The following is a 16,468-nucleotide window of genomic DNA, read 5'->3' as shown; positions in this document are numbered from 1 at the left end:
GGCAGTGGGACGGTCTGTGACATCAGGAGGTCATGGTGATGCCGTTCTTCTCCATCACGGTGCCATGGTGACCAAATGTCAACGCTTTACAGGCCGGTTTGGACCGGTTCCGTGAATAATGGGGCACAGACTGAGTTTTGTAGAAGAGAGGAAAGATGTTTTTGTATAGGAAATAAAAATACAAGAGACCGAGATATTCACAGGCTGCTCTGCATTGAATGACTCCTATTTGCTTCCATAGACACTGCAGCAGATACAAAGAGGACAATAGCACTATCTGAGAGCAAATTGTCAGTACAAAACACTGTTGTCCAACACAGTCACCACCATTAGCTGATCCCCCTTCATGTAGTTAGAGAGAGTGACAAGGTCTCCCCTGAGCCTCCTCTCGTCCAGACTAAACAATCCCAGCTCCCTCAGCTGCTCCCATGAGACCCCTCACCAGCTTTGTTGCCCTTCTCTGGACATGCTCCAGGGCTTCAATGTTGTTCTTGTTGTGAGGGGCCCAAAACTAAATACAATACTTGAGGTACGGCCTCACCATTGCTGAGTACAAAGGTACAATTACTTCCCTGCTCCTGACAGTAACAGATTGCATTCCTAATATGAAACAGCATGCCACCTGGGCACACTGCTGGCTCATGTTCAGCCATGCACTGATCGATACCCCCAGGTCCATTTCCCCTACACTGTCTTCCAGCCACTCTGCCCCAGACCTGTAGTGTCACTTGGGGTTGCTGTGGCCAAAGTACAGGCCCCAGCACTTGGTTTTCTTGAACCTCAATCCTGTTGGCCTCAGCCCATAAATCCAGCCTGTCCAGATCCCTGTGTAGGGTCTTCCTACCCTCAGGCAGATGGACACTTCCTGCCAACTTGGTGTCATCTGCAGACTTACTGAGGGCTCTGAATGCCCTCATCCAGGTCATCGGTAAAGATGTTGAACAGGACAGACCTCAACACTGACTGTTCCCCCAGTACTGGTCACCAGCTGCATTTCACTCCATTCACCACCACTCTCTGGGCCCAGCTTTCCAGCCAGTTCCTTACCCAGCAGAGCGTACCTGTCCAAGCCATGGGCTCACAGCTTCTCCAGGAGAATGCTGTGGGAGACAGTGTCAAAGGCTTTGCTGAAGTCTGGGTAGACCACATCAACAGCCTTTCCCTCCTCCACCAGCCAGGTCACTGCATCACAGAAGGAGATCAGGTTGGTCAAGCAGGACCTGCCCTTCATGAACCTGTGCTGGCTAGGCCTAAGCCCCCAGCTGTCCCACACATGCCATGTGATCTCCCTCAGGACAGCCTGCTCCACAACCTTACCTGGCACCGAGATCAGACTGACAGGCCTGTAGTTCCCCAGATCTTCTTTAAGATCCTTCTTGTAGATGGCAGTTACATTGCCAATGTCCAGTCTTCTGGACCTTTCCAGTTGATCAAGAACACTGATAGACGATGGAAAGCAGCTTGGCTATCACCTCCAGTTCCCTCAGCACTCTCAGATAGATTTAATCTGGCTCCAAGGACTTGTGACAGTCCAGGTGGAGTAGTAAAGAATGGAGATTCTCTTTGGCCTTCCTCTTTCTGTTAATATATTTGTAAAAGTTTCTTGTTCTCTTTTACTTCAGTGGCCAAGCTGCGTTCAAGCTGGACTTTTGCCTTTCTGATTTTCTCCCTGCACATCCTAACAACTTCTTTGTACTCTCCCCACGTTGTCTGTCCCTTGCTCCACAGGAAGTAGATCCTCTTTTTCTCCTAGAGCTTCAGGAAGAGCTCCCCATTCCTCCCCAACCGTTCATCTTGCTGCTCAGGGGGATATCCTGCTCCTGTGCCTTTAAGACTTCCTTCTTGAGGAGTGTCCAATCTTTCTAGACCCTTTTACCCTCCAAGACTGAGTCCCCAGGGATCCTCCCTAATAGTCTCCTAATGTTACCTGGTAGTTAACTGTGGAGAGGAGTCTCCTCCTTTTCTCAACTTCTGATTTCCTGAAAAGTTAGAGTTTCAGCCCATGGTGCTGCTGAGGGCTTTCTACAAAGCCTCTCATTTCTTTCAGTTGCTTTGTAAGTCTTGATTTAGTTGTTTTCCATTACAACTATGGCACAACTCTGTCCTGATGCTCCAGGTGTTCCTACAGTGATTTCTCTTATTATATTTTAGTTAATTGTACAGATTTAAACAAAAAAAAATTATTTAGTGTCTTAACATGTAAGGAGCATTAAAATAGTAAGAATAATTAACAAATTGTCATTCTTTTCTATGAATGTAAAGCTTCTGGATAAATAAATATATTTCATGTTCAGTTGAAGAATTATCTAGCATTAGATCAAATGTTTAATAGTAGTGATAAGAAAATCTGGCCATACAAATCCAATCAAAGCTGGAGAGAATCAGTCACAATAGTAATGTTGGCAACCATGAGCACGTTCTTCTAGAGAAAAAAAAAGTGATAAAATTCTCCCCCGAACTGCATACAAGATTAAGCTATATTAAATTCCAATATTATGTCATAGCCCTGTGCGGAATGGATCACAAAATGCATGGTTTCTAAGTTTTGTTTAAAGGAAGATGATTGATGACAACCTCACAGTGAGGAAATACTGTAATCCTTCACAAAAACGAACACACACACACACACACACACACACACAAATTGTGGATATTATCCCAGGACACCTGATAAAATTTCAGTCGCCATCTTCCTCATTTTGAAATCTATGAATAATCATCCAAGTCCCAAAGCATAAAGGCAAGGTTTGTGTCTATTGCCTCTTCCCCAGGACAGCCAGGCCAGTAAAGCCAGAGGTGCTATATGCCCTTCGGTAAGGGGGGTGGGAATTCTGCTTCCCCCCTTCACAAACCTCATACAGATGATAACCAGCCAAAAGGTGTCCGTATGTTGTAAGCTGTAAAGGAAAACATGGAGTACTGGCTGCGTTGGTATAACCCTACAAAGGTTAACTCAGAGTTGATTTTATGTCTGCAGTTGTTAGGTGTTCAGGCATACAATGAACTATTATCTTTCAGAGGAATATAAGGATGTATTCTGCCCTCCCCTAAGTGCTGCTCTAACAGCACATTATCTACATAAACAGAGCTTATCGACCTCTAAGTTGGAAAAACCACTTTTGCCCACTTCTATTGCTTGTCCAAATAAAAAACTAAGGGTCCTTGTGGTTTTCCCCTAACACACTATATTGTTTACTGTTTGAGCAACCTGCTCCACCTCTGAGGACAAGCAACTCTGTCCTGCTGTACTTGACCACTCCGGATGAGTCTGTAGATCAGAGCAACACTTTTCAAAGTTGACATTAACGTAGGAAATGGTGTTGGAACAGCTGCCCAGCTACAGAGTCAGGATTTGAAGAACAGCATACAATCATTTAACTTCATAGATCATTTAACTTCAATGGCACCTTAAAATGCTTCACGACTAACCCACCTAGACACAGCTGGGATGGGTTACATTGCATGAAAACTGATTCCTAATGCCATTGTGATGATGTGATATATCCAAAACGTTTATATGCAGATAGCAGATGCAGATAATAGGAGTCCCACATTCTCCTCAGACAGCAATTGGAGGCCAGGGTAGATTTCCCACAAAGGTGGTATTTCTAGATGCTCTTTATCTACTGCTGAAATTCCACTAGCTCAGGGATGAAAGCAGCTGTGTTCCTAGACAAGTAAAGAAAGCAGCTGATGAACATCTTGGTAGAAATGTCAGGGAAGTTAAGGCAGGAGCAATGTAAAAACTGCCAGTTGGAATTCTAGCTAGACAACGTTAAGTTAAAACCACTTTCTTTTGCAGCAGATGCAGGAATCTTTAAGGACAAGTGATTGTGAATCAGTTTCAGTTTGCATGTCACCTGAAAACACATATGCCCAGGCAGTTTCCAGAAACATAAGGTATTCAGTGGCTTCAGTTCTAACAACAAATTCCTTTTAATTACCCTTATTCATACAGAACTTTCATCCTCATTTATTCCAGAGTAGGCTTATTTCACTCAGCATAAGAAGGGTAGAACAAGATTTGCAGGGAAACATGTCCTTTTCGAATGATTAAAAGCCAAAGCAGAGCAGAGTTCCTGGGCAATATTCCATCCAACTGGACTGTGCTGAGCTTGCAGGGTCCAAGAATACCACAGTACAGTGATGCACATACCTAGCTACAGGTATATGATGATTTTTTATCCTTTGTGTATTGTCAAAACTTCAGAAATGTGTCATCTCTAGTGTAATAAAAGAACAATGAAATCACAAAGACTGACTGTTCAATGGCTTCTGGTGTGATACAAATATCTTAAATGCGAGTTGTACACAGACAGTCAACGGAGAAGAAAAGCAGCGGGTAGAACAAGTTTGTTCTGCCTAATAGTGACAAAATGCACATTGCTGCATTAGCTGCAGGCAACATATAAGTCTCTTAGGTATCACATTGTAGTGTAAATTGCAGCAACCAAACCCAGTATCCCAAAGGTATGTGCCACAGATATCAGATTTTATTGGTAGGAATGGGTTGAAGCTTTACACATTCTTAATAAGTGTACTATTAACAAGAAAATTTTAAGATAAGTGAAAAATGTTTTATGTGTTTTGCCCTCTCTCTTTCCCTCCCCTCTCATTTCAAAGCAATTTTGCTTCCTATGCACAATTGCAGAAAGATATCCACCTGAGGGTAAGAAGATGTGCAGCTGGGTGTAGGTAGTGTTGATGGGGAAAGGCTCTGTAGTAACAAAGCATTCATCTTATCATATGATGGGGAGCATATGTCTCATGTGTCTATGCTGAGAAGTGGGGAAAGCAATGCAACAACTCTGCCAGCTCATTACAGCTTGCACATTCTGCCCTTCAATGGTAGTTGATAAAAACAAGCATAGTCCACAGTACATGGATGGGAAGACTGCTGAATCATAGTAAAAACAGACTGGGACAACCTTTCCTACAGAGCTATGCGGACTGTTTTCAAAGGTGCGGTTCTGTTTTGATGCTTGCTGAGTTTTATTTACCTCAACATCTGGAAATAGGGCAAAGTGAGAATTACCGACATAACACTGCTTAGCGGGAGCTCTTGCCTAAATGTAAGTAAACTGGGGAAATATTACTGCCCTCGTGTTTCTTTTTCTGATCATTGTCAACTTTCAGCAAGGTATTTTGCTTTGAAAAGTGGAAAAAAAGAAACGTACAGCCTGGCGCCATCAGCATCACAGCTACAATCCCAAATCCATGACCTCACCCATCTGTCTGAAGAACAGCATGCAGAGAGAGATAAACAGTCAAGGCTGTGATAGGCCCTGGGAGCACCGCATAAAAAGATACCTTGGGAAGATATGTACAAAATCCAATTGGAAGTCTTGGCAAGTAGAAACTAAACAATTTTAATGTATTCATATTGTGGGTTTTTATTTATTTATTTATTTATTTAACACTGAGATGCTGTGTCCAAATCAGCTAACCCAGTTTCAGAAGCTATCCAACATCAAGTAATTACCGTGGAAAATTACAACATGCTCAAATTAACTGAATTCAGGGGTTACAGAAGGGTTTTTCTTTCTTGCTGTGGGCCAGTCAAGACCCTGAAATGCTACTAGATGTCTGGAGATTTCTCTGACAGAGCCACTGCAGGCTCCTTTGAAATAAGTGCAAGAGCGTGCAAGAAAGAGAGCCAGAGAGCCCAGCGAGCTCCTCCCATCTCCAGTTAGATTACAAGCCACACTGCAGTCCACAAGTAGTTCAGAGGAGGCTGAAGAAATCTGAAAGATGACACAAGAGCAGTTTAGGTCATTCTTCCTAAAGTTTCTGTTAAGAGACTTATTTTTCACCTAATCAAATACTGCTCCTAACAACTAGCACTGTAGAGCCATTAGAGGGCTTAAAGACTCTGAGTTAAGGCTAAGTGATTCATCAGGAAATCTCCACCCATTTTGTGTAAGAGGTGTACTGTGTGTTGACATTACATCTCCAAGTTCCAACAGTGTCTCATCGTTCCCAGGTCATACAAGTTCATTTTGGCACCTTGGAGCAATGGAAGCTTTTAAGGTAAGATGCTGCTACAGGATGACAATTTTATGTTTTTAAACACAAGCTGAGATTCCCTTTTATACAGTAACCTGCATGAGGCCTGTTTAGCTTGTCAGTGACTGAAACAATCCTAGAGGATTTAACTCTAGCTGTGTGAGGCAAAATGAGACAATAACCACCCTTCTGGGAGAAGCACAGGAGAAGGAAAAATAGCTAACATTTTTCCTACCTTCTGCAAGCCAGCTTTACTGATTTTCCCATGTGACTACTTGTAGGAAAAAAAAAAACAAAACCATCTTGAAAAGTTACTGCTATCTGAATAATAATATCTGATACTGCTGTATCACTCTGTCCCTCAGCCTTTTAATTATTTCATCAACTGTTCTATTCTTGGAAAGTTTGTTAGCTTGATCTTCAATCTGCTTCTTTCTAAAATTGAAAGACTGTGCAGACAATTTACTTATTTTTTGGAGTTTCAAACATTTGATTCGGCAATAATGAACAAGACTTTAACAACAAATAAGACAAGGACATGGAAGAAGCTTTTTGATGCAGAAGTAAATGATAGGTTGATCAAGTAATAGCACACATTAATTTCAAGGCCTATATTGTGCCACTATTTTAAAATGTATAGCTGGTTCTTAATAAAAGCTTGCTTTTTGATACTACTATGCAAAATTTATCTTGCAAATGGAGATCTTAGACCTTCAGATCATAGGCTTAGATTATAATGAGTCTGGGTTTTTACATCAGCTACAGAGCCATCTTTATCCTTTAATACATACTCAGTTAATGTGAGTGGGCTAAGCCAACATAAAAGAAGTTAATGACTGTTTTCCACTGATTTTAAAAGAAGAAAATGTCTCTTAGGACATATTCTTTCCTCCTGTGAAGGTGAAATTTTCTCTTTCTGGATCACAAGTAAGATACTTCCATGTTTTTTCCTTTGTGAGCAGTAATTAGAATACCTTTTTTTTCTATAAGAAAATCTACATGGACATTATAGTCTTTCTGCTGAAATACCACAACCTTAATAAATAAGTCACTAATGTAAATAATGGTTAAATATTTAATAACTTTAAAAGACAGAAAAGAAATTAAATTAAAAGGTATGTAACATGTTCCACTTGAACCTATTTCACATCTGCTATGGATTTACTATAGCTCATGAAATGGAAAGTTAGAACAATTACTTTTGTTAAATCTGTGCGCATGTATTTCCATATAAGCAAAATGCAGAATTATTCAGCAGTCTTATTTTTATAGATTTATTAAGTATGTTTTATAGTATTCCCTCAGCTTGAAGATAATATTAAAATTTTAACTCTCTTTCTAAAAATACACCCATAAAAAGAGTTCTTCTTTGATCTGGTCGGCACAGAGAATATTAACTCTAAGCATTCCAAGAGGGATCAAAAGATGACAGTGATTGGTGGCTCATTATTAGGATGTCAGATGGAGTCATCTGCTGAAGTGACTTTGTCTTCTGAGATGTCTGCTATCTTGCCTGGATACAAGAGATTGCTAAAATATTACCAATTTTATCTGCCACATCCCACTGACTATTATATTTTCCTGTTAGTCCTGCATTAGCACACAGAGGACGGACAATGTAGTTGAACTCAAATTTTCTTTACACTATTCCCTGTTTATGAAGCTTAAGACTGATGCAGAGGCAGTATATGTCCTGAAAATAAATGAATTATTACTTGCAGGATCATCTGGAAGACTATCTTCCTTATCAGTGTTTCTTTTTTTTTTTTTTAAAAAGCTTCATAACCTGGTAAAGAAACCTTGGATTGGGATTGAAGAAGGGAGCTGTCATAGAAGCTCATGGGAAAGTATTAATCACAGCCATCTAGTAGAAAGCCTAAAACTACTTGGAATAGGGTTATACGTATCTGGATCATACAATAGACAAAAACAGAATGGATTAAGCATGCTTTTTGTCCATGCATGTGTTAGCAAATTAAACCTTATTTAGAATTCCACAGATAAAAGACTAAAAAAATATGACTGTTAAATTATGGGATGTCTACTGTGTCTATCACCAATAAGGAAAACGAGATTTAGATTCAAAGCTTTGGGAGATCTGGAGTTTTTTTTTTTTTCTGAGCAAAAGAGGAAGGGGTAAAATCACAGGGTAAAAGAGTAGGTTGTCATCGGTTGGGTAATGATAACTAGCAGAAAATAGGTTGTTGAGTAGATTATCAGAATGTGTCAGCAATATCCTGTTGATGCTGCAAAATGTAGTGAAGGGAAATTTTTTCTAAATTTTATCCTAATTAACCCAGCGAAAGTGTTTGGAAAGGCAAAATACAGCTTAGGTGGGACTGTTGATAGAATGACAGAGTCTACAGTTCTTTTGAAAGAAAGGCAGGAGAACAGTGGGAAAATAATGGAGATTTCTACATTGTCAAGGAATTAAGGCCCCATGGGAAATGTGTCCATAGGAAAAATACCTTGAAGTAGTGCATCAGTGAAACACATCATTATAGTATAAAAGAGAAGCATGAATACATATAGAACTAAATTTTAAGAGTAGTTAGAATGCATCCCATAAATACTTCAGTAATATAAATGTGATCAAGAAATGTTTGGAGTTTTATTTAACGGGAAAGAGAACTACCAACAAATTACATTAAGGGGAATGAAGATGTAAAGCCTGTTTCTGTATCAGTAGTTGAAAAAAATCAAATACAAGAAGGTGTCTTGAACAATGAAAACTAGTAAAAAATAAGACAAGAATGAACTATAAAATATTACTAGGTATTCAAATTGGTACTTAACTAACTAAAATGGTGTCCCAAATTTATGCAGAAAAGCAAACACACCACCTAGCTTTAAAAAGAGGGAAGGAGAACTGTAGAGTTGCAAGAAATTTATTCCTGCTTTCAGGCAGTAATTACAGAGTCACAAAGAGTTCAAAGCCTGTTAAAAGACACAAGAGCCACTAGGGATCCTTGCAATCTACCCAGATTTCAGGCAAGCTTATATTTAAAATTACACTACCCTCCAACCAGTGCCACTTTCAACTTGGTTTCCTAAAGAAATAAGCATAATGCAATCAACCTTATAATCCAAATCTTTGTCAGCCTTTCTCCCAGATTTGGAATCCATCTACCAATTTTATTTAAACTGGAGATTGGTAGGGGTCTTACGAAAAAAGGGTTACAAGTTTTGCCAAACTGACAGTCATGAAAGGAGAGAAACTGTTCATTCTCCTAGTTGGAAAGACAGGGCTGTTATCTCTTCCATTTGTCAGCAGCTAGACAAGCAATCAGCACGTTTCTCTGGGCTAGGCCCATGTTGTTTCTTGTCCAGTTTCCAGCTTGAAGTACTCAGTGAAAACCTCAAGCACAGGATAGACAAACTCATCTTAAAAAAACAGGCTGATATCTTGACTGAAATGCAACTTATATTCTGCTTTGGGGAAAACTTGGAATGCACCTGCAGGAACATTCTTTCCCTAGAAAATATGATAGAGAAAGAGCCAGTCAAAAGGTCTCAGATAATTCTTAGTGTCTCACAAAAGCAAATTAAGAAAGACTTCCAGACTGCAGACTGCAGAGACAGTCTGCTAAAAGTCCTGAGGACTAAGCTATAACTAAGGCTATTGTGGAACAAGACCTCTTTCACAGATACGGACACCTTAACCATCGTAATCTGCTAAAGAATGTACAGGTAGAGAGTTGCGAAAATGTAAAAGGTTTCATCACTGGCAGACTGTTCGACCAAAATCAGCACTTCAAAAAGCAAGGGACTGGGCTTAATTCTCTGGAAACTTCAGGTAATATTCCATTTCCATTGAATGAATTCTTGCTCAGGAATGAAATCTTAATCAAGAGAAGAGCAAGTGTAACGTGGTACATGACAGTCAAACGCATCCATTATATGACAAGCAGAGAGATAACAGTTAATAAATATTCCGAAGTTTCATTTTAGTAGTTGCAGGATGAGAGACAGAAGTCTTAAAACAAGGCTGAGAGGCACAGGAAGCATTGACACCAGAGCTTATTTGGCCAAATGGAGTGAACAAAGTTATCAATGCTGCAACAGAACATCATCAGGACAAAATGAACTGAAGAAATGATGTAAACCACTGTGTATACATACGGGAGCAACAAATCTGCCATGGATTCAAAACTGTGACCAGTTCCAGAGCTGAGCATCCAAAGGTGCTGTTTTAACTTCATCAGAACACCGAAACCAGCAGTTGTTAATGTAATTGTAAAAAGATCAGACTTGGTGCATTCCCAGTATAGTCCCAGCTTTCTGCACATGAAATTGACTCACCTCTGTGCTGGCCTGACATAGTAAAATGACTCAAGACATATGCTTGAGAACTTGCCACATGTGAACTGCTGGCAGGTAGTCAGATGACAACTGAAACAGTTTACCTCCTCCCAATAGCTAGTGACTGTGCTATACAAAGAGGTCCAAAAGCTGCAGAGCCAACAGATGTGTTGTTAAGAAGGTAAAGGAGATGGCGGTCTACTTAAAAATATCCCAGAGGGCTTGCAAAGATTCCATGACATCATTAGTAGAGAAAGAAGGATGCCCCAGTGCCTGTGAGGCCTGCAGCAGACAAATAGCATGCTTTTCCTCTACTTTGCTTTCTTTACAGCAGAGCTTGGCAAAGGGTGATAAGCAAATTCTAGAGACTGGAAGCTGTCCTTCTGCAGGCTCTTCAGAGTCCTGTTGCAACATGAATCCTCATCTTGCTGATACAAATACAAAATATTCATCTCCAAATATTTTTATCTTAATGGCAGAAACTTGAAGGTCCTGGTGGGCCTACAATCCACTATGTGAGAGCATTGTTGAAGGATGCATTAAGCACGGCTCTGAAACTGGTATTCAGGGTCAGAGTTCAGAGCTATAGTTAAATGTATGTTTGATAGCCCTACAACATTTGGCCTCTTTTGCAAAGTGTGTGGAGGTCCTGTGACAAGGCTCTGAGACAAAAGAACAGACTACAGAAATGAGCTTTTGGAGCTGTAGGAATAAGCTGCCAGTTTTGAGGGTGTGTGACAGCAAAGACAAGGCAACCCAAAGTGCTGCTTTAAAAGATATGTAGGTGGGGACTTAAGAAGAACAGAAAGATCAATTAGTTGGAGAGGAAACAAAAGTTTCAGGATGATATGGGATAATATGCATCATTAACAAAACTGCTGACTTCAGATATTCCTGTCTTATGAACTGCAGTCAGAAATGTGAGCTTTGTTCAGGATATCTTCTCCCTTATGAAATAGCACCCTTAAATATGAGAGAAGATAGGCAGTGGATATACCTCCAAGGATGTACTAGGTTAATGTATTACTGGGGCTAAAGCAAGAGGAAATATGTGTCTAGAGCTGGAGTATACATCTTGCAAATATAAAAAATATATATATATTTTTAAGGGAAACAAAGCGCATCCCACTCTGATAGGTGATGTTTTGTTTGTTTGTGTGTTTTCCTCTGGATTATGTACACATTTCCATGTATTCAAAAGTAAGAAGTGAGGAGAATCAGTGGTACATGCACCTTTGAAACCAGGGTGCCAATATCAATGACACTGGCTGGTTCAGACAGATAAAGGCCATAGATCAAGGCCCGCAGTAGTCACAATCATCGGATGCACCACTATCCCTGATCCCCTAAGAATGTTCAAATACAGTTCTTGAGTAATAAGCCACACTGATTTGATAGAGAATCACAAGCTTACTCATCAGATGTTATCTAGAGGGCAAAACCCCAATTGTTGAATGATGCAGTGAGACATAGTCCTTATGAATTCTGTGAAGTGAGCTCAATCACTTTTTTACCTGAATCCTAGAGTCTTTGATGAATGATCCATATGTGTTTGCTCTCCTGATGCAATGCTTTGAGTGTCGTACAGTTCTGAATATATCTCTGAGAAATGAGAGATCAGCCTAGGACGGTACTTAGCATTACAAAACCAGTATGTACCCTCAGTCTTTCTGAAGGCCTCCTTTCTATACATATTTTTTTTCTTTACATTAAATAGAACATTGTCTGTATTAATAACAGCACCTTTTGAAAGCTGTTTGCCTTTTTTCTTCTCTTTGTTGGCTTCTCTTTGATATATGTGAGCTGATACCATTTAAGTCACTAAGAAGAACAGCAACTTTTAAGTTATCCCAAAGCATCTTATAAAAAATCTCATCAGACGAATTATCCTGACATTTATAGCATAACTTGGATAAAAAGAGAATTTAAAAATAATTTGTGAGGTTAAGAACAACGCATATTACTATGTCTTAGGGCAAAGATGATCAAAGTAGCACACGTCCTTTCCATATACAGTTAAGGTCATTATTCAGAAGGCTATCTTTAGGTATTGGAAACCTGCCTTCCCAGGCTCCTTCTGAAGCCTACAGAGAAAGGAGAAACCTAATTCAAACAGTACATGGAAGAGCAACTTTTACTCAAATAAGCCTAGGGAGAAAAGACTCTCCTACCTGCAGTAAGCCTTTGTGAATATCTTGTGTAGTTAAGACTTGAATTATACAATAAACTCTTGAAAGAAACTTGGCTTACTCAAGATCAGCCTGTCAAACTTAGATGCACTGGTGGAAAAGGCAGCTAAGATCATAGTGATCGCACCACTAAACCTGACATAAATCATGAATGAAAGCCCTTGTTTATCATAACTTGACATCTGGCATAGGAATGTAAAATAAAATCTTTAGTGGCTTAAATTAATACTCCTAGCTGTGAATGCTGACAGCCTGGAAGCAGACACCCTGTTCAGCCTCCTCCATTATATTGCAGGCATAACAGGACATCAGGTGGGTAGCTCCTCAGACCTACTGAACCACCCTCTCAAATCATTCCTATATAAATGAGCAGAGGTCATGAATTAAAGCCCACGCCATCAAGCCCTCACTGCTGCCTTGAGGTCTGAACCCTGTTCAGAATTCCAGGGTTTCATTCATCTTCACAGAGCTTTGGGGTATTCCTGGATGAAAGCAGAAGGCTCCTGTCCTTGTGCTGAGGAAGCATGGCATTCTCTGCACTCCGCTTAGTGCAAGGACTGGACTGACAGTAGAAAAACAGCTGTGGTAAACGACACTGGTAACTTAACATGCCACATGCCTCAGTGCTATATACATCACAGGGGGAGAAAGTATCAGAAAGGCAGTGAGAGGGAGAGAAAAATCTCCATTTTCTAGAATTTGTTAAGCCCTGCTCAGTTAAAAGAATACTTCTTTTCTAAGCCTTCACTTAGAAAATGGCTGTGAGCACTGCAGAGCAACATCTGTTTTGTGAGTGCAATCCATAAAAGGCTTCCAAATGCCCTTAAAAATTGTTCCCTCTTTTCTCCAGTCTGAATGTCATCTCACAGGAAGCCATCTGGGACAAGCATGCTAGCTATTCTGCTCCAGTGATAGCGGTATTGTCCTCAAGTGCCTCAGGATGAGTCACATCAATGCAAAAGTCCAATTATAGTAGAAGCCCCCCAAAGCAGAAGTATCATTTCAAATAAATAAGACTGATGTAGCTGAACCACTGGATTCAGAATGTAATTCAGTCACTTCATCACCTTTTGCTCAAAAACTCTGCATCCCTTAAAGCACCTGTGCTAAATCCCCAATCTGGTTATGACATTCCCAGCACAGATGTGGTAGTCTTAAGCCCAGTATGTATGCATGTGGAGGAGCCAATAACAAGGGGTTTTGATTATTATTTAAAAAAAACAGCATTTTCAAACTTAGCATTTCTTATCACTTTAGAGCAGCGAATGAACAGTGCCATCCACTGTTCCTCTTCATGATTCACTATACTTTCTTAGGATAGTCTTAAATTCCAACATTAAAAGAAAAAAAAAAAGCCACATTTACAACAAAGAAATAGACAGTGGTTAAAAGATGCAAATAAAAAAATATTTTTAAGGATAAATCATACAATTGCAATTCTAAAAGCAGATTACAACAAAGTAGATTTTCAAAATACCTCTCAAATGTGGACAAGCCATTCTAATTTAATTAGTTAGCTTTTACTCATTTGTCTTAAAACTAAATATTTCTCCTATCAATTAGGCCATCTACTGCAGTGTTAAATATAAATTCTCTCTTCATCTTACTATAAGAACTACATTTCTTCCTCAGTGTGATCATCAGCTGTCTGATGGAACATGATCCTCATGAATGATACTGCTAAAAACAATACTTTTAGAGCGGCTTACTAGGGAAAAATAAATAATACAGTGTTAATGAAACTCTGTATTCACGGATTAATATGATCAAAACAAGACTACATGTTCCTGAATGTCTTTGACAACAGAATTCAACCTTTGCCTTTTTGATATATATTTTAGAAGCCATTCCTATGAAAAGATTCCAAATTCATCCAATCTGTGGTGATGCATGTCTTGTTTGCCACGCTCTGTAACAGTGATGCAGTTCATTAATGCAAATATGGTCTATGTTCTCCAACCCAGAAATCCTAAAAGTATCATACCCATTTTTCCTGTTTGCTATAACACAACTTCAGTGTCTAGCATTCTGCTAGACAGATTTCACAATGCTTATCTTGCATCTGTTTAAAACAAGGTTATAATATTCATTGACCACAGTGATGGATGAAGTAAACCGTACCAGTTTGCCTTTCACCGCTTTACTCTATATTATTTTCTTGCAGAGTATGTCTAGACTATCAAGTAAAGACCACTTTACAATTCAAAGTGACTATAATTCCTGATTTTTCTTGCATTACAGATCTCTCATTGACACAAATAATGGTAGAAATACTATTTAGAAAACTGTATAACTGCTGAGTCCTAGGTAATTCAAAGGATAATTACTTGTGCATGATCAATGACCACTGATTATATGCTGCATAGTGCAGAGCTATAAAACTGCCAAATTATAAATGCATATACTTACAACAAGCTGTACTGGCAACATGACTTTTATGAACCCAACGCATAGCACCCAAAGTTTTTACCAAGACATTTATAGAGAGGAGAAAACATACAGTAGAATTGCTTTTACTGATCAGGCTTATGCTCATTCATATTTCAGGATCAAAGATTATTTTCCAAAAGCCTTTTCCTATTGATGCTGTTGTGTTTGCTGCTCACTCACAACGATCAGCAGGACACCAGGTTGTAAGGGTCAGACTGGAACTGATTTATTTGATTTTCCTATGAAGTTTTCAAAGGTGGGAGAGAATTTCACGTCTTTCTGAAAGTCACTGGCTGCACACAGAGGAAGCTAGAGCTCCTGCAAGAGTAGATTAGTCCTGATTATAACTTCAGTGAAATGTTATTGCAATAAAATATCTAATACAGTTCCCTCTACTTTGGACGTAGATATTCTGATCCATTCTCCCCATACTTGTAGTTGTTTAGATTCCCCCAACTTTGGCAGCCTACTCATATTGAAAATGAGATTTAATGTTAACAATATTAAATTTCAATTTCATGTTGTTTACCACAGTAGTCTACTGAGGAAAAACATAACATAAATTGAATTAATTTTTTATTACATTATGTTTGGAATTACTAAATAATGGCTATTGACAAGTGATAATGGCTTGGATCTCCAGCACATTCATAGAAGAGGCTTCTTTCCTACTGAAATGGTGAAATAATGCCAAACTCTCAAGTTTCCAAGATGCAATTCTCATAGAAATAAATAAGAGATTTACAAGTTGCTCATATAAGGAATGGGCCATCTCTTCCACAAACTTCTTCTTTTCCACGTGCTTAAAATAAACCAAAATCCTTAATGCCTCCAGGTACAGCTATCATATTAAAAGACAGGAAAAAAATTGTGGTAGGAAAAAGAAATTATATTGTGTATTGAAATTCACACATCTGTGAATTGTTGATATGTCAAAGAAGGACAACACAGGTGCAAGATTTTTCTGAGATAATTTCTGTTAATAGTGCCAGTACACTTAAGGTCATATGATTGCAAAGCCTTATGAAACTCTTTCCAATTTTCTGTGATTTTATCCGAAAGGATCTTCTCCACCTAACAACTGAATAAATCAGAAATGCAGGAAAGAACAAAAGCACCCATGAGATTAGGCATTGATAATGTTACCACAACAAAAAATGTACTACAGTGACAAACCTAGTGCTGGAAGACCACATTTGCTAAAAATGCATCACGTTATTACTTAGAACATAGAACAAGAGGAACAGACTTCTTAAATCTTTTTTCTACTACGCCATTTATGAACTAAGTTAACAGAAGGTTTTTTTCAACTAAAAACTAAATTTTAGTTATTGATCCCAAAGCATGATACAGCATCAGGCCCCAAGTTTACTTTTGGAAAGGTTTGTTCTGCAAACTGACTAAAATGTGACTGTGCAGGAAACTGAGTATCTCACTTTGTTGATGTGCTCCCTTAAGTGACTGAAGAGTCACATCTGCTGACTGACAATGATGAGTTTTTACTATTTCCCCACAGTCCTATAAAACACATTTCACTAAGA

At 39.1% G+C, this 16,468-nt stretch overlaps 1 protein-coding gene across 1 annotated transcript in view; it reads right to left on the bottom strand.

Moving 5' to 3' along the window:
- EFCAB6 (EF-hand calcium binding domain 6) overlaps positions 1-16,468 on the bottom strand; it is a gene marked incomplete at both ends in the record, with an annotated part of 79,057 nt that overhangs the window by 44,950 nt on the left and 17,639 nt on the right. The window contains 4 exon segments of the mRNA XM_079550713.1: positions 1,318-1,439; positions 6,349-6,441; positions 12,052-12,215; positions 15,840-16,001. Of these exon segments, the coding sequence (XP_079406839.1) occupies positions 1,318-1,439; positions 6,349-6,441; positions 12,052-12,215; positions 15,840-16,001 (541 nt within the window).

This window comes from Tetrao urogallus (genome assembly GCF_951394365.1).
Source record: "Tetrao urogallus genome assembly, chromosome: 1".
In the NCBI taxonomy this organism is placed as follows: Eukaryota; Metazoa; Chordata; class Aves; order Galliformes; family Phasianidae; genus Tetrao; species Tetrao urogallus.
This window is presented reverse-complemented; position numbering and strand designations above follow the sequence as displayed.